The 15,821-nt window shown below is 44.2% G+C and overlaps 1 protein-coding gene across 2 annotated transcripts in view; it reads left to right on the forward strand.

Annotated features, from left to right (window-relative positions):
- The first annotated feature begins 3,539 nt into the window (after positions 1 to 3,539).
- Positions 3,540 to 15,821, forward strand: part of LOC124292122 (CWF19-like protein 1) — a 373,599-nt gene continuing 361,317 nt past the window's right edge. The window contains exon 1 of one of the 2 annotated variants that reach the window (XM_046729174.1): positions 3,540 to 3,750. In XM_046729174.1, the coding sequence (XP_046585130.1) occupies positions 3,725 to 3,750 (26 nt within the window). In that variant the 5' untranslated portion in view covers positions 3,540 to 3,724. The remainder of the gene's footprint in view (positions 3,751 to 15,821) is intronic. The other variant, XM_046729175.1, reaches the window with a different exon arrangement.

The raw sequence follows: 15,821 nt of genomic DNA on the forward strand, positions 1-15,821 counted from the left end.
ACTGAGCAAAGTTTTGCGTGCGGGCCAAGAGCCTGCAGGTTCCCAGTGCGTGAAATTAGTCGATCGATGGACAGACGAGCGGCTCAGTCTCATCTACGAGGTCCTAAGCAGCGGCCCGAGCGATTCCTGATGTGTTTGCAACAGGAAGAGAAATCGGCCGGAAAAACGGCACGCTGCCCCATACGCTGGCCTTGAAGGACCAAATTAAGCCCTGGCGTGCTGAGAATTGCCATACATGTCAGGGGGCGCTGAATGGGGATGTTAGCCGAGGAGATCACTGCCATCACGGCGGTACGGAATTCTGCCGCCCATAGCGAGTGCAATCTCCAGCTTAGAATCAACCTAAAACCAACATCCCGTGGTCTTCCACAATCTGAGAAAAGTGCGATGCCCTCCTGTCATGCAGCTTGATAGTTTGGTCAAAGCCAATGACACCTTCCCATCACTGACCATTTTCCAATGCGAGACTTCGGCCCCTGCGAAGGGTGTATTACATACAAATTACATGGATGATTGGCTAAATTCGATGAAACCCGTTACCTCCCTGCTCGGCCAATTTTACAGCAACCTGACCCGAATCCCACTTATCTCCCAGGATGATTCACGTCCGCGCAGAGCGTGTGGAAGAAACTGGGATGTAAGAATATGGGTGACTACCACGATCTGTACTTGAGAATGGGCGATTGCTCCTGCTAGCATCAGGCTGTGACACAGTTAAACCTCTGATATATAATGGTGTATAGGGTGTTGTGTGTAGTGCCACATCCAACATATCAGGCTGTGACACAGTTAAACCTCCGATATATAATGGTGTATAGGGTGTTGTGTGTAGTGCCACATCCAACATATCAGGCTGTGACACAGTTAAACCTCTGATATATAATGGTGTATAGGGTGTTGTGTGTAGTGCCACATCCAACATATCAGGCTGTGACACAGTTAAACCTCCGATATATAATGGTGTATAGGGTGGTGTGTATGCCAGGCTGTGACACAGTTAAACCTCTGATATATAATGTGTATATAGGTGTTGCCACATCCAACATATCAGGCTGTGACACAGTTAAACCTCCGATATATAATGGTGTATAGGGTGTTGTGTGTAGTGCCACATCCAACATATATCAGGCTGTGACACAGTTAAACCTCCGATATATAATGGTGTATAGGGTGTATGTGTAGTGCCACATCCAACATATCAGGCTGTGACACAGTTAAACCTCCGATATATAATGGTGTATAGGGTGTTGTGTGTAGTGCCACATCCAACATATCAGGCTGTGACACAGTTAAACCTCCGATATATAATGGTGTATAGGGGGTGTTGTAGTGCCACATCCAGTGCCACATCCAACATATCAGGCTGTGACACAGTTAAACCTCCGATATATAATGGTGTATAGGGTGTTGTGTGTAGTGCCACATCCAACATATCAGGCTGTGACACAGTTAAACCTCCGATATATAATGATGTATAGGGTGTTGTGTGTGTAGTGCCACATCCAACATATCAGGCTGTGACACAGTTAAACCTCCGATATATAATGGTGTATAGGGTGTTGTGTGTAGTAGCCACATCCAACATATCAGGCTGTGACACAGTTAAACCTCCGATATATAATGGTGTATAGGGTGTTGTGTGTAGTGCCACATCCAACATATCAGGCTGTGACACAGTTAAACCTCCGATATATAAATGGTGTATAGGATGTTGTGTAGTGCCACATCCAACATATCAGGCTGTGACACAGTTAAACCTCCGATATATAATGGTGTATAGGGTGTTGTGTGTAGTGCCACATCCAACATATCAGGCTGTGACACAGTTAAACCTCCGATATATAATGGTGTATAGGGTGTTGTGTGTAGTGCCACATCCAACATATCAGGCTGTGACACAGTTAAACCTCCGATATATAATGGTGTATAGTGTTGTGTGTGTAGTGCCACATCCAACATATCAGGCTGTGACACCCTCCGATATATAATGGTGTATAGGGTGTTGTGTGTAGTGCCACATCAACATATCATATAATGGTTTGTATCAATCGTGCGCAGCATGGTTTTTCAGCATCTGTTAAAACATTAAAGTCGGCATCATGGGAATAACAATATCATTATATATATCACAGTGGAACAGTATAAAAAACTCGTTTTCGACACAATCTGCATGAAAAAAAACATTTAGTATCAATAGCATGTAGATTTTCATACCGCCTAGTTTCAATTCTTATTGGGGCTACATCGCATCTAAACTTTGTCATAGCTGAACGATAACATCTGGGCATATTATAAGTAACATAAGGCTCAGAGTAAAAATCATGTTTAAAAGTCTATACATTCTCAGCTTGTTAGAACCCTCCAACCTTCCTATTTATTTCCATTTCAAAATATATTCTTCCAAACATTTACTTTTACTTCTGTACAAGTGTTAACTGGCACAGCTCCCACGGGCGCAAGCTATGAAATACACAATGCCATTTAGAAAGTGGTCAAATGTAAGATATGTTATATTTGGGATTACACGTTCTTTGTAAGATATGGGATTAGACTTTTGTTTTCTTTCTTCTTATCGGAGGGGTACACAAAGTCCGCTGTCTAGACTACCAGTTGTCCGACTTCCATTTTTGTTGAAGCCGCGGTGGCTGGGCGGTCTAGGCGTCTGACTTTGTGGGCTGGCGATTAGGTGCCTGTTTCTGAGGGCGTGGGTTCGAATCCCGGATGGGACTCAACCCATCTAAAGTATTAGAATCTGTACTTACAAAGAAAGTGTAATCCCAATATAACATATCTTACACAGTTTTATACATATATTAACTCTCACACATTCACAATTTGATATTAAATACTACAAAATTACACACTTTGCATACAAACTTAGTGCACATATTTTCTGCACTTAATACTTATACACTCACTCTTGCTACCTAAATGCAAACACTCTATACATTCATACCAATTTACATACAAACAAAAATTAAGCTGTTACCTGAACGCGACAATCCTATCACATTACTTCCGCACCTTTACTGCAATAGTTGCTGCAAATTGTCACCACTGTGATAACTGTAAAATTACCAACATCACTCAAAATAGTCACCACTATGGCACCAAACACACAGGAAACTGTAATTCTTAGTCATATTTATCCTCTCGTATTACTGCACATCCTCGATAATCTCCCGGGTATACGTTCCGCTAAATCTCCACGGAACGTATACCCTGGAGATAATCAAGGATGGTTACTGCAAAATTATTGCAAAAAATGACATAATCTATCACCATTACTATTAAGAAGGTAATTAATAGTGATAATTATTTAATTTAATAATAAAATGAATAATACACTTGTCAACATAGAGGGTATCGCGTATCCGAAGAAAATGAAATCTGTATCGCGATACTTTGAGGTATTTTTAAACGTTTCAAATCCTATTTCGTTTAACACTTCCTCTTTTATATGTAGCCCGGCTCACAAAACCACCCACCTTCCATATTTTGAAGCGATTTATTCGCAGTAATGTTACGATGCATTTCTGACGTAATGTCATTTGTGTGTCTGTTGCATTGGTAAAATACAGGCATTGTTGTCGATAATGGGGGTAATTGGCCAATAACATTGTGGTCCGTTTTTCGGCCCGGCTCGGTCCGGCCCAGCAATCCCCCAATCTGACACAGCAGCTGGTGTTGTCGTTGGTCTGCGCCCCATTACAGAAAGGCTAACATGTCGAGTTCAGACACTATCAGATGGTAAGAGGTTTGGCTCCTGTATTCTTTTAGTTCCCTAGAACAGGATGCTGGGCACGTGTTACAGAGGCAACTATAGGGCTTTCCCTCGACGGTTTGTAATATGGTTCTCGGTTTTCGCGCGCTGCCCAGTCTCCAACGTTAACCACTGTAATCACAGGTTAACTGATTTACGCCGTATTTCGGTTGACCAGAGTTGCAGCTTATTACTGTATACATTGATAGCGATACTCTCGTTAGCAATCTAGAATGCTGATTCGTTCCCTTTCCTGGTTCTGTCATGATTAAAGGGACACTGATTCAGAGCAATTCCTGGAGACTGGTTTTGTTATTGGTTTTGCCCTGCGACAACTTTCCACATGAGCCAAGCTTGGGCTTTGCCCTGCAGCACCTTCATTGACAAACGGTCGTTTACACAACAAACTACTGTTAACTGACACGTTTTGCGGTGATTGTTAGTTTAGAAAAGTATAAACTTGTTTAATCTCCAAGTGCAATATGAATTGACACAGGATATAATGGGAAGAACGCATGCATGAAAATTTGGTATATTGTCACAGCATTTCCTATGTTAGAACACGAGGCAGTGTAAGTCTCAAGTAACTTAGCATTGATGAAATAGTGAAAACTGACTTTATATATATCAGCCCTAGTGTTATTTTCAACAATAATTCCTCAACTATTGCCGCATTCAAACCTAACAAATATTTCTCATACTATCACTGACCTCAATGTAATAAAATCAGTGATACTCCTACGTCTGCTGTCAAGGCAGCCGGAAGGCCTGTATTGCCAATTTATAATCATACATCCCTGACTTTATTGATAATTGAAGAAATACCATGCAGAATGTAACAGTCGGATAAAAATAAAAATATTGACTTCATGTAACAGAGGTATTCGTAGATGGTAGCTCAATGTGTAGGGTTTCAGGGATTTATTCCGGAACTGGTAGTGTGGGATATGGAGATGCCCAGTTGACTGAACAGTAACATAACGCCCTGAATGATAAAATATACATCAATTAATACATGTCTCTCATATATGCAATACATATCATGTTATACACTCAAAATAGTTACCATAGTGACCATGCCACTATACTATTAATACTATCTAATATCCAGATTTAATCAAAGACATGTACTGTAATTATCACTCACATATATGACTACTATTATTACTAATATTTACAATCACATTCTAAAAACAATACCCCACCTCGTCTCAGGGACGCAGGCAGAATAAGGCAACAGAACTTATGATTCTCAGTGAACCTAAATAAACAAAACATTGCCTAAGTATACTCCTAGTATATGCATGTTTAAATATGGTACTTGTTGGTCCCTGCCTCGCTCTCGGCGTTATTGGGTACAACACGGACAGGTCGGCTCGGAGTCAGTTTAATGAGTGGGGTATTCATGCTTCACTGCGGCAAGTAGTATATAGAATGGGGATTCTGTGACAGGCCAACTAAGAGCGTCATTATATATCAATTCCGCTTCCAGCCCCCAGTATAAATTAACGATTTCAAGCAGAGACACCATTCGATGCACATCCCAGACCCCTATAGGAGCCTTAAAATCTGTAGGGTACCATGAGTTTCGGCAACCCCGGGCGGGAACGAGGAGGAATCAACAGCCTGCAATACGTCCCCGTAGACTACAAGCCGCAGACGGTGCCGGATGCTAAGCAGCCACCAGTTTTCCGGTCATAGCATGGGGATTCTGTGACAGGCCGACTAAGAGCGTCATTATATACCAATTCCGCTTCGAGCAGAGACACCATTTGATGTTCAACCCAGACCCCTGGCATGCACCTCTACTATTTCGAGCAGAGACACCATTCGGTGTACAGGCCATACACCTCTATGATTTCGAGCAGAGACATCGTTCGATGTACACCACACGCGAGCGACATCACACGCAGTTTTCTCCACACAAGCCTCCCCAAGCAGTCGTAGAAGTCCTGGGCCGGGGAGCACAGTTAGCTCTGCAGCAGGCAATACGCCTCGCTAGCGGGCAATGCGCTGCCGGCAGGCGCCCTAGTGGCTAGCTGCGTCTGTGTGGGGGGTCGACACTTTCTCTCCAGGGTCTGTATTCCATATTTTACGCAGTCGATTGGAACCGATGCCGAATCGTTGTCTAGTTCTTGTGCTTGGGCTTTTCCACGCAGCTTGCGAATCTCCTCCACTTGGTCTTGCGATAGTTGTCTTTTTTAGAGGCATTTGGTTGCTCAATATATCTACATTCACAAAATATTGTCTATATAGGAAACTAGGGCACACTAGACAAACTGGGCACACTAGACAGAACCTAGAGGTTTGCTAAGCATTGCTAAGCATTTGCTAAGCATTGCTAAGCATTGCTAGGAGTTTCCTGGGAAAGATTGGGATTCCTGGGGAGGATTGGGATTCCTGGGGAGATTGGGATTCCTAGGAGAGGATTGGGATTCCCATATAGGCATATAGGAAGTATGGGTATACATATGCCCAGAAAAAACAACCATGCCACCAAAAAGAGATTTGCCTTTGGATGAGATCCAAGAAATACGCCCTCGAGGGGTGCTCCCAGCAAGCAAGGTCAAAAAGCGCTTCGGTATTGGGTCCACAAGACTCTACGACATATGGAGACATCCGATTAAGGAAACAATCGAAGAACCAGAAGTATCGGTGCCAGTCGACGTCCCACAAAAGGTGACTCGGGATAGATCGAAAGTAACAATACCCGGTAGTACGTTACCAACCATCCAGGACTTCTCACGATAGGGAGTCTCGAGACTCGTAGTGAGCAAACCCCAACATCGAATACATCATCGACTACCACGAATTTGTTGGTTGACATCCTGTCGAGGTTGGACAAGGATGATGACAATGACGAAGTCCTGGAGGAAATAGAAGAGGAACAAGAAGACACCCGTCTAGGTATCCAGAAGGTGCGGGAGATGGTAGAATCAGCCCAAAGGTTAACCTATGTTTCGATAGCTGCTGTATTACTCTGGAAGGTCATCCACAAGACCTGGAAGCATAGCAAACCAGTTTCCCCAGCCGACAAGCCAGCAACACCCAAGCCCCAAACCCCGGACCCCTTTCACATGTAACATTCATTTAGACATTTGACTCCGCATAAGGTATACAACATGTGGCCCGTGGGAACTCATTATTGCAAATGGGTATTGCTTGGCAAGCCAGCAACCTGCGGCAAACGCTGTATGACTGAATATTGCCACTCGCATGCCCACTGTGTGAGAAAGGGTCATGTCAATTACGTATGCAAAATATGTGGTATAGGGGTCAAAGGACATTATGGGCTGTGCAAAGACCACGGGAGGGACGTAGTTCGAAACCAACTTATTTACGATAAGAAGAAAGACTACCTCAACGAACGTAACCGGCTGCTCAGGACGAAAGTTTAAGGGGCTCTTCATTTTTTGAAGGCTGACAGGTTTATCTGCACATTGAAAACACCCTATTAGACATGTGGCTCCGCATATGGCATACACCATGACTACTGTCATCGAACTCAAAGCTCTCGCCAAAAGTCGTGGACTGACGGGTTATTCCCGCTTGAGGAAACCCCAACTGCTCACCTTGCTCGATATGAAATATACCAAGCCCCCTACCGTGCGAGACCTCAAACTCTGTGCTAAAGAACGGGGATTGAAGGGTTATTCCCGCCTTAGAAGAGCCGAGCTGATCACCTTGCTGGAAGACACCAGGCCAGTCGAGTTGAGATTTGTGCCGACGAAGCACACCGTGGGTAAGTATCTCCGGGGCTGGATAATGACGGTTGATTCCAATATCGATACCAGTACAGTCAAACCCCACATCGCTAGTAAACTCCGCGAAGAACTAGGCGACTTGAAAAGCATCAAGTACCAACTAACGATGAAAATGGAGCTCCAAAAACAGAATACGGACGGCAGTACTGAGTAATGTTGCACCTTATTTCAGAGGCAAACAGGAAGCCCTAACCCAACCAGAATTGATTGAATCCTCCATCGACGCTCGTTGCAGAAAATACAAGAGTCGTTGGAGAGATATACCCATATGGGCTCTGGATGGGTGGTAGACAAAATCAACACCGCTTATCTCGACATAGCGAACTACATGCCGCCAAAGGTGGGTCGCACATACCGGTGCCCAAAGCATTTCAAGGCCAAAAGGCCCTCGTTAACCCCAAAACCCAAGGCGAAGATGTTAACGATTACTGTGCGGTGGTGGCTGTCATAGCTGCTACGCATGAACCAATGGGTAATCCAGGCAGGCGTTACAGCTATCCATCGATCGAAGAATCCGGGTTCGACTTCACGGGTGTAGAACGCTTAACACCCATCTCCTACTGGGCGCAATTCGAAAAGCAAAACAAGGTGGCGTCAACGTGTTCGCCACGGCTGACTAAAACCATCGCGCATAGGATAAGCCCTGTTGGTGATAAAACCGTGTGTAGAACCAACATATTCCTCATCGAAAAAGACAGCCAGTATCACTACACGGCAATAAAAAATCTGAGCCGGCTGTTGCACGATCAATCGATGCACAGAGAAAAGAAACACTTCTGCGAACGATGTCTGCACGGTTTTACGCGAGACGACCTGCTGCAAGCGCACCAGGGGGATTGCCTAGGTGTAGGAGAGACGGCGAATTGACATGCCTAAGGAAGGCGACAACATCTTGAAATTCACCAACCACAAACATCAGATCTACGCAGACTTCGAAGCCCTTATCAAACGGGTCGACCACGACGTCCCCAACACTGAGCAAAGTTTTACGTGCAAGACCCAAGAACACCAAGCCTGCGGGTTCGGTGCGCGTGGTCGTCCGATGCGATGGACAGATCTAACGCCCAGTCATCTACCGAGGTCCTAGCGGCCTAATCGATTCCTGATGTGTTTGCAACAGGAAGAGAAAATCATTAGGAAAAGGCTGTACACCGCTGCCCCCATGCGCATGACGCCGAAGGACCAAGTCGCCCACAAGCGTGCTGAGAATTGCCACATATGTCAGGGGCCGCTGAATGGGGATGTTGTGAGAGATCACTGCCACATCACCGGCCGGTACCGAGGTGCCGCCCATAACGCGTGCAATCTCCAGCTTAGAATCAACCCTAAAACAATCAACATCCCCGTGGTCTTCCACAGTCTGAAAGGGTACGATGCCCTCCTGTCATCGCTTGATAGTTTGGTCAAAGCCAATGACACCTTCCCCATCACTGATCGATACACCAATGCCGAGACTCGGCCCCTGCTGATGAGGAAGGGTGTGTACCCATACAAGTACATGGATGATTGGCCAAGTTCGATGAGACCCGATTACCTCCTATCGGCCAATTTTACAGCAACCTGACCGAATCCCATATCTCCCAGGATGATTACGTCCACGCGCAGAACGTGTGGAAGAAACTGGGATGTAAGAATATGGGTGACTACCACGATCTGTACTTGAGAATGGACGTGCTCCTGCTAGCCGATGTGTTTGAGACGTTTAGGAGGACGTGTTTGAAACAGTATCAACTCGACCCTGCATGGTACTACACCAGCCCCGGTCTATTGTGGGATGGGCTGCTGAAGAAAACCGGAGTTAAGCTGGAATTGCTCACGGATTACGACATGCACCTGTTCATCGAAAAAGGATTGCGAGGCGGGATCTCCATGGCCGCCAAACGGTACGCAAGAGCCAACAATAAGTACGTGGAAGGCTACGACTCTAGCAAGCCCACCAATCATCTCCTCTACCTCGACGCCAACAACCTCTACGGTTGGGCTATGAGTCAGTCTCTGCCTACTGGTGGGTTTGAGTGGTTGGATGATGAGATCGATATCACGCGACATCATCGCTACCGGATTCGGGAAGGGTTACATCCTCGGCGGATCTGGAGTATCCCAAGGCATTACACGCTACCCACAACAGCTACCTGCTAGCCCCTCGCCAACGGTTGATGGTCTGCCGAGACTGGATGTCCGACTATCAGCGGGACTTGTTATGAGAACACCCTGGCTCGGTGGAAAAACTCATCCCGAACTTGATGAACAAGACCAAAGCACGCCGTGCACTATCGCAAACCTGCAGCTGTACCTATCGTTGGTATGAAGCTGACCAAAATTCATGGGGTGCTGAAGTTTGATCAAAGTCCTTGGATGGAGCCCTACATCAGAATGAACACGACCCGCGTAAAGCTGGCCACCAGTGACTTCGAGAAGAACTTGTATAAGCTCATGAACAACTCGGTGTTTGGTAAGACGATGGAAAACCTGAGAAAACGGGTGACAGTCAAACTCGTATGTATCACACCAGGAGGAAAAACTGATCGCTAGCCCGCCTTCAACCGGCTAAAGCTATTCGATAACGACTTGGCGGCGCTGCACATGAACAAATGTCACATCAAGCTCAACCGGACCTCGCTCACGTGGGGATGAGCATTCTCGACCTGTCCAAACATCTCATGTATGATTTCTACTACAACCGCTCAAGAAGCACACACGGTGATCGATGTGGGTTGCTGTACATGGACACAGATTCCTTGTTGCTAGATATACACACCGAGGACGTGTATGAGGACATGGCAAAACACATACACCTGTACGACACCAGCGATTACCCCAAGGACCATGCCCTACACAACACCACGATCAACAAAAAGGTCCTTGGCAAGATGAAGGACGAATCGCTGGCACACCCATCGCCGAATCACGCCGGCTTGAGGCCTAAGATGTACTCCATCTTGAAAGCTGACAAGGGTGAGATCCGTAAGGCAAAGGGGTCAAGAAATACGCGGTGAAACAACACATCAAGCAAGCGCCCTCTTCAAACAAGCTCTGTTCAAGAATAAGACATTCAAACACCGGATGAATGCGTTGAGAAGCGACAAACACAACATCTACTGCATCACCCTCAACAAGACGCCGTTGTCGCCCATGGACACCAAACGGTGGATCGCTGCTGACGGCGCCATGACTTACACGCATCGGGCACACGCCATAAACCATTGAGGTCCACCAGTGGTGAAATTAGTGCTCTTAGTTGGCCTGGGCTGTGCATCGAATGGTGTCTCTGCTCGAAGCGGAATTGGTATATAATGACGCTCTTAGTCGCCCCTGTCACAGAATCCCCATGCTATGACCGGGGAACTGGTGGCTGCTTAGCATCCAGCACCGCTGCGCGCTTGTAGTCTACGGGACGTATTGCAGGCTGTTGATTCCTCCTCGCTCCTCACCAAATGCCAAGAAACTCATGGTACCCTACAGATTTTAAGGCTCCTATAGGGGTCTGGGATGTGCATCGAATGGTGTCTCTGCTCGAAATCGTTAATTTATACTGGGGGCTGGAAGCGGAATTGATATATAATGACGCTCTTACTTGGCCTGTCACAGAATCCCCATTCTATATACTACTCGGCATGGTATCTCAGTGGGCTAGCACTATAAAATCAGCATATGTCTGGGCTGGTACAATAGTCGCGACATACACACGCATGCACATCGTCATATGAGCAAAATATTCTCAAGCACAACGTTAAACCCAATTTCACCTCACCTCACCTAGTATATGCAGATATACATCATAAACAGCATCAGGATACACATAAATAGTAATCTTATTAACCCTAAAATACACATAAATATGCATATATAAACTAAACCTTACAATAAACATGCATGGTACACATTACTGTATCATGCCAATCATAACATAGCTAATACATATACATGATACAGTACAGTATCATGGTGGTATACAATACCCTACAGATAAACTCATACCAGTATGCTAATGTACGGGTAGACAATACATCACATATTTGTCTAAAATATTAGGTTACTAGGTATGCATATATTTATTGACAAACACCTAACATACACTAAATATGATAAAACACTATTCCTTAAAACATGTAATCTAACACACTAAATCATAATAGCCCTACTATACATATAATGCTAACAGATCTAACTTAACTTACCCAATAATGTGCTGGTGTTGTGCTTGGATTTTGCTCTCAAGGAGAAAAACGTAAACTGCCACAAGTGAAAGGCAGTAGAAAGCTTTTAAATATGACAAGAAGCTGAAATGTAAGGAACAATAGTAACCTTGAGCCACAGGCCAATGTAGAGCTTGAACCTGACACAGATCACTTAACCTTAACAATGGACCCCAAGCCAGCAGCTGCAACTAGCTTACCAGTGAGTTAGTTAAACAGTGCAAGTGTTAGTATTAACACAGGCCAGTTTGGTAATGATAAAGTTTTATACCTAAGTTTAGGTTAATGAAGTTTAACCCATTAAAATGACACACTTTTATTACACACATCTGAGTTCATTTTTTTTAAAGGAGAATACAAACAAAAACAAACTTTTGAAATATTGTAAAGGATATTCTAAAAGTCACCTTCCGCGGATTAAACTTGAACCAAAAGTTTGTAAAATAGCAATAAAACACAAAAACGCATCGTGATTTCCACCTATTACGGAACACCTGACAGTTAATGAGCAGGGGTATCACGCGACATGATGTCGAATGTGCCTGTTGTTGAGGTGTCGCGGCGCGAAGGCTAAAATTTATTTTTCAGATGTCCCGGAAGGCTAAAATGTAGATTTTGGATTTCCGGAGAGCTTATTTCCAAGGGAGTAGGGAGTACCGCCAAAGCTAAAGATACGGTGCCGGAAGCATAATCCATGTCGGAGTAGACAAGTTTATTTTCCAAAACATTGTTATAGTAAAGTCTTTATCTTCTTCCCTTGTTTAGAACTTTAAGATGAAAGGAATTACAGGGGAATCACCATAAACAGTTGGCGCTTCAAAACTCTTTACCTCGGTATTAAAAGCCAGACTTGTTTCATGGTGTGAAAAATATTAACATCATCTCTGATGCTCACTTTGCTTTCAAATCTGGTGGGCATCAGAGGCAGACTATGCAAAATTATCGGTCTGTGTATGACACTGTGAAATCATGTGTTAAACACAATGGTGAGTTATCTGGCTTCTTTCTATGCTCTGAGTATTAAACAAGGGGAAGTAATGTCACCGATTGTTTTCTCCCTATATCTTGAAGATACTGAAGTAGCACTACAGGAAAATATCGACGCGATTGCTACTTGACTATATTAACCTTTGTATACTACTATTTATGGACGATATTGTGCTCATATCCCAATCACCTGGAGGTTTACAGCTATCACTTAATACGCTTTCCAATTATTGCAATCCGACTGAAGCCTTAACGCTAATGTAGACAAAAGTAAAATTATGGTTTTTCATAAAGGAGGGAAGATTCAACCAGAGGAAATATAGTGCTTCAATCGAGGAAATATAGTGCTTTGACCGGAGGAAATATAGTGCTTCAATCGGAGGAAATATAGTGCTTTGACCGGAGGAAATATAGTGCTTTCTTTACACAGGCTCCTTTACACAAGCTTATAGAACTCTAGCAGGCAAAGGTCTTAAAGCTATCAATGCTTTACGTAAAATGTCAGTTGTTACAACTTTTCACTGAAAACCTTGTGTATACTATTCGATACTTTTGTTACCTCTACTATGGTGTATGGTAAAGTGTGGGGGTATTGTGAAATGTTCTGAATTTGGAAGAATTCACAATTTTGCATACGTATTTTGCACATCAATGCCAAATCATCTATACTAGCCACATAAAGAAACTGTGCATTGTCAAAATATTATCCCAGTTGATAAGTACGATAACAATGTCAAAGGTACATATAAACTTTAATGGAGGGATCATGAGACCATAACAAGTCGGGAGAATTTCAATTGAAAAGTCAATTACAATGACGTCACGAGTCCACAAGCGGGACAGGGGTCAAACGACCACATCACAAGCTCAATAACGGGTATGTCCACCATCGGCATTAAGAACAGCAGTGCATCAACGACGCATAGAGCCTATCAAACGTGCAAGGAAGGCTTGTGGGATGTCACGCCAGATTCTCTCAAGTTCTGTTGCAAGGTCAAGGACGCTTATCTGGACGGATGAGGAAGACGGCGCTCCATCTCGGCCCCAAACATGCTCTATCGGGAGAGATCCGTGAATTTGCAGGCCAAGGCAGTAAGTCAACGCTGTGTGCTGTTGCAAGAAATCCATAGCAACCCTTGCCGTATGAGGGCTGGCATTGTCCTGTTGGAATGTTAACCCAGAGCCATGACGCTGCAGAAAAGGAATTGCCACGGGTCGAAGAATCTGATCCCTGTAGCCCACACCAGTTAAGTTGCCCTGACCAATCACCAAAGGAGTTCTTTGGCGCGCTGTTATTCCACCCCAAATCATCACGGAACCACCACCAAAGCTGATTCCTCTCCAAGACACAGTCCTGTGCATAACGCTCTCCCACGGTCTATAGGCACGCTTGACGCCCATCACTATGGGAAATGTTAAACCTGGACTCGCCTGTAAAACAACATTTCTCCACCATAACAAGGGTCTGCGGACATGATTTCGCACCACATTCGGGCGAGCTTGTCGATGACGCTGTGTCAGGATAGGCCGCATGGCGGGACGCCGTGGTCTGATCCCATGATGACGTAAACGCTGTCGAACTGTGTTGGGGTGGATACGGCGAAGTCCTGGGATGGTTCGGCAGTCATCACTGCAGTCTGAAACCTGTGGCGAAGATGGGTCACCCTTATCCATATGTCCTGTCTTGGCGCTTGTTACACGTGGTTACACGTATGCCGCATCGATGACGCCATTTGTGTTCTGGTAGCGCCTCACCAGTGCAGAAATGGTGTTCCGTGGCAGTGGAAATGTGCAGCCACTTGTCGCTGAGACAATCCCCACGGACCATCCCAATGGCCTCATGACGCTGTGCAGACGCGAGCCTTGGCATGCTATGCGCTTCAATAGCCGCTTAAATTGTTGAACGCATTGCAAGGGCAGGGGTTGAGCTTTTCAAAGTGACAGTATTGGCATTCATTTGCTCTGTTTCTCTTTCCCGGAATGCCAATGCAACAACGTATTGCACGTCTCAAGGACGAACCCACTGACGTCACGGAACGTAGCACGTGCATGCATGTTGGATACATGTCACTCATCTCTGAGTTTAAATCCTTATGTGTCTACACAGGTTTGATAAATTTAGATTTTAAATTTTTGTATGCACAGTTTCTTTATGTGCCTAGTATACATAGGTATATATAAGGTGTATAAATAGGTATATCAGTGTGTTACACTATTGGTTTAAGTTATTGCACAGTGAAAACTGTATACAGCGGGCCGTTTATGGTTTATGTTTAAATGGTCAAAATAATGGTTATAAATCATGGTTACGTAGTGTTAAAATGTTTTTGTATGAACTTGGTTTTGAGCATGTTTGGGAATTTCCAATTGTAAATGTTTGATAATCCTGTTTTCTTTGTAATTTGTCAGAGCCTCCGAGTGAGGCGCGCCCTGTTCATTCAGCCATAAAATTGCATTGCAAGTACCGGAAGGCTATGCTCATTGAACCGAGAAGCCGCCACGATTTTAGCCTTCACGCCATGAACCGCTGCTGATGGCTTCCTCTTTGTCCATGGATTCTGAAGCAGTAAAGGATGTTCCTGATGTCATTTCTGAAATGGATGTTAGACTGTATAAATGCGATCCAATTTTACATCTTTAGACAATCTTTCAGTGAAGATGAAGAAGAAGAATCAAGCGAAATGGAGTCATCCCTTGATGTCAAAATAATAGACCATATCATTTAACAAGAATACTATTTGTCACCAGTCCTTAAGAATTTTTTTTTTGAAATGTGATTGCAGTTCGTTTTGTGTCAAATGGGTGACTGTAGGGTGTCTGGGATTTAATAAAAAAATAATTATGCTTCAGACCGGGGAAAATAGATATTATCTGCTATAAACATTACACTTTATTTATTTTATTGAAATAAATTAGGATCCTAGTTCTCATTAATAACTTATCAAGTCTCCATACAACAAGATCCCAGCCCGGTCGAGCATAGATAATTTTCGTGACGCAGATAAGTTATTCCCCGAAAACTGGTGAATTATAAAATACTAGTCAGGACAATGTATGTTTCACCATTGTTTGCTTATGCAAATAGTTATGGTACTCGCCATAGCCTTAGAA

The sequence above is a fragment of the Haliotis rubra genome, unplaced genomic scaffold (assembly GCF_003918875.1).
Source record: "Haliotis rubra isolate DU_JTF1 unplaced genomic scaffold, ASM391887v1 Scf509, whole genome shotgun sequence".
NCBI classification, from domain to species: domain Eukaryota; kingdom Metazoa; phylum Mollusca; class Gastropoda; order Lepetellida; family Haliotidae; genus Haliotis; species Haliotis rubra.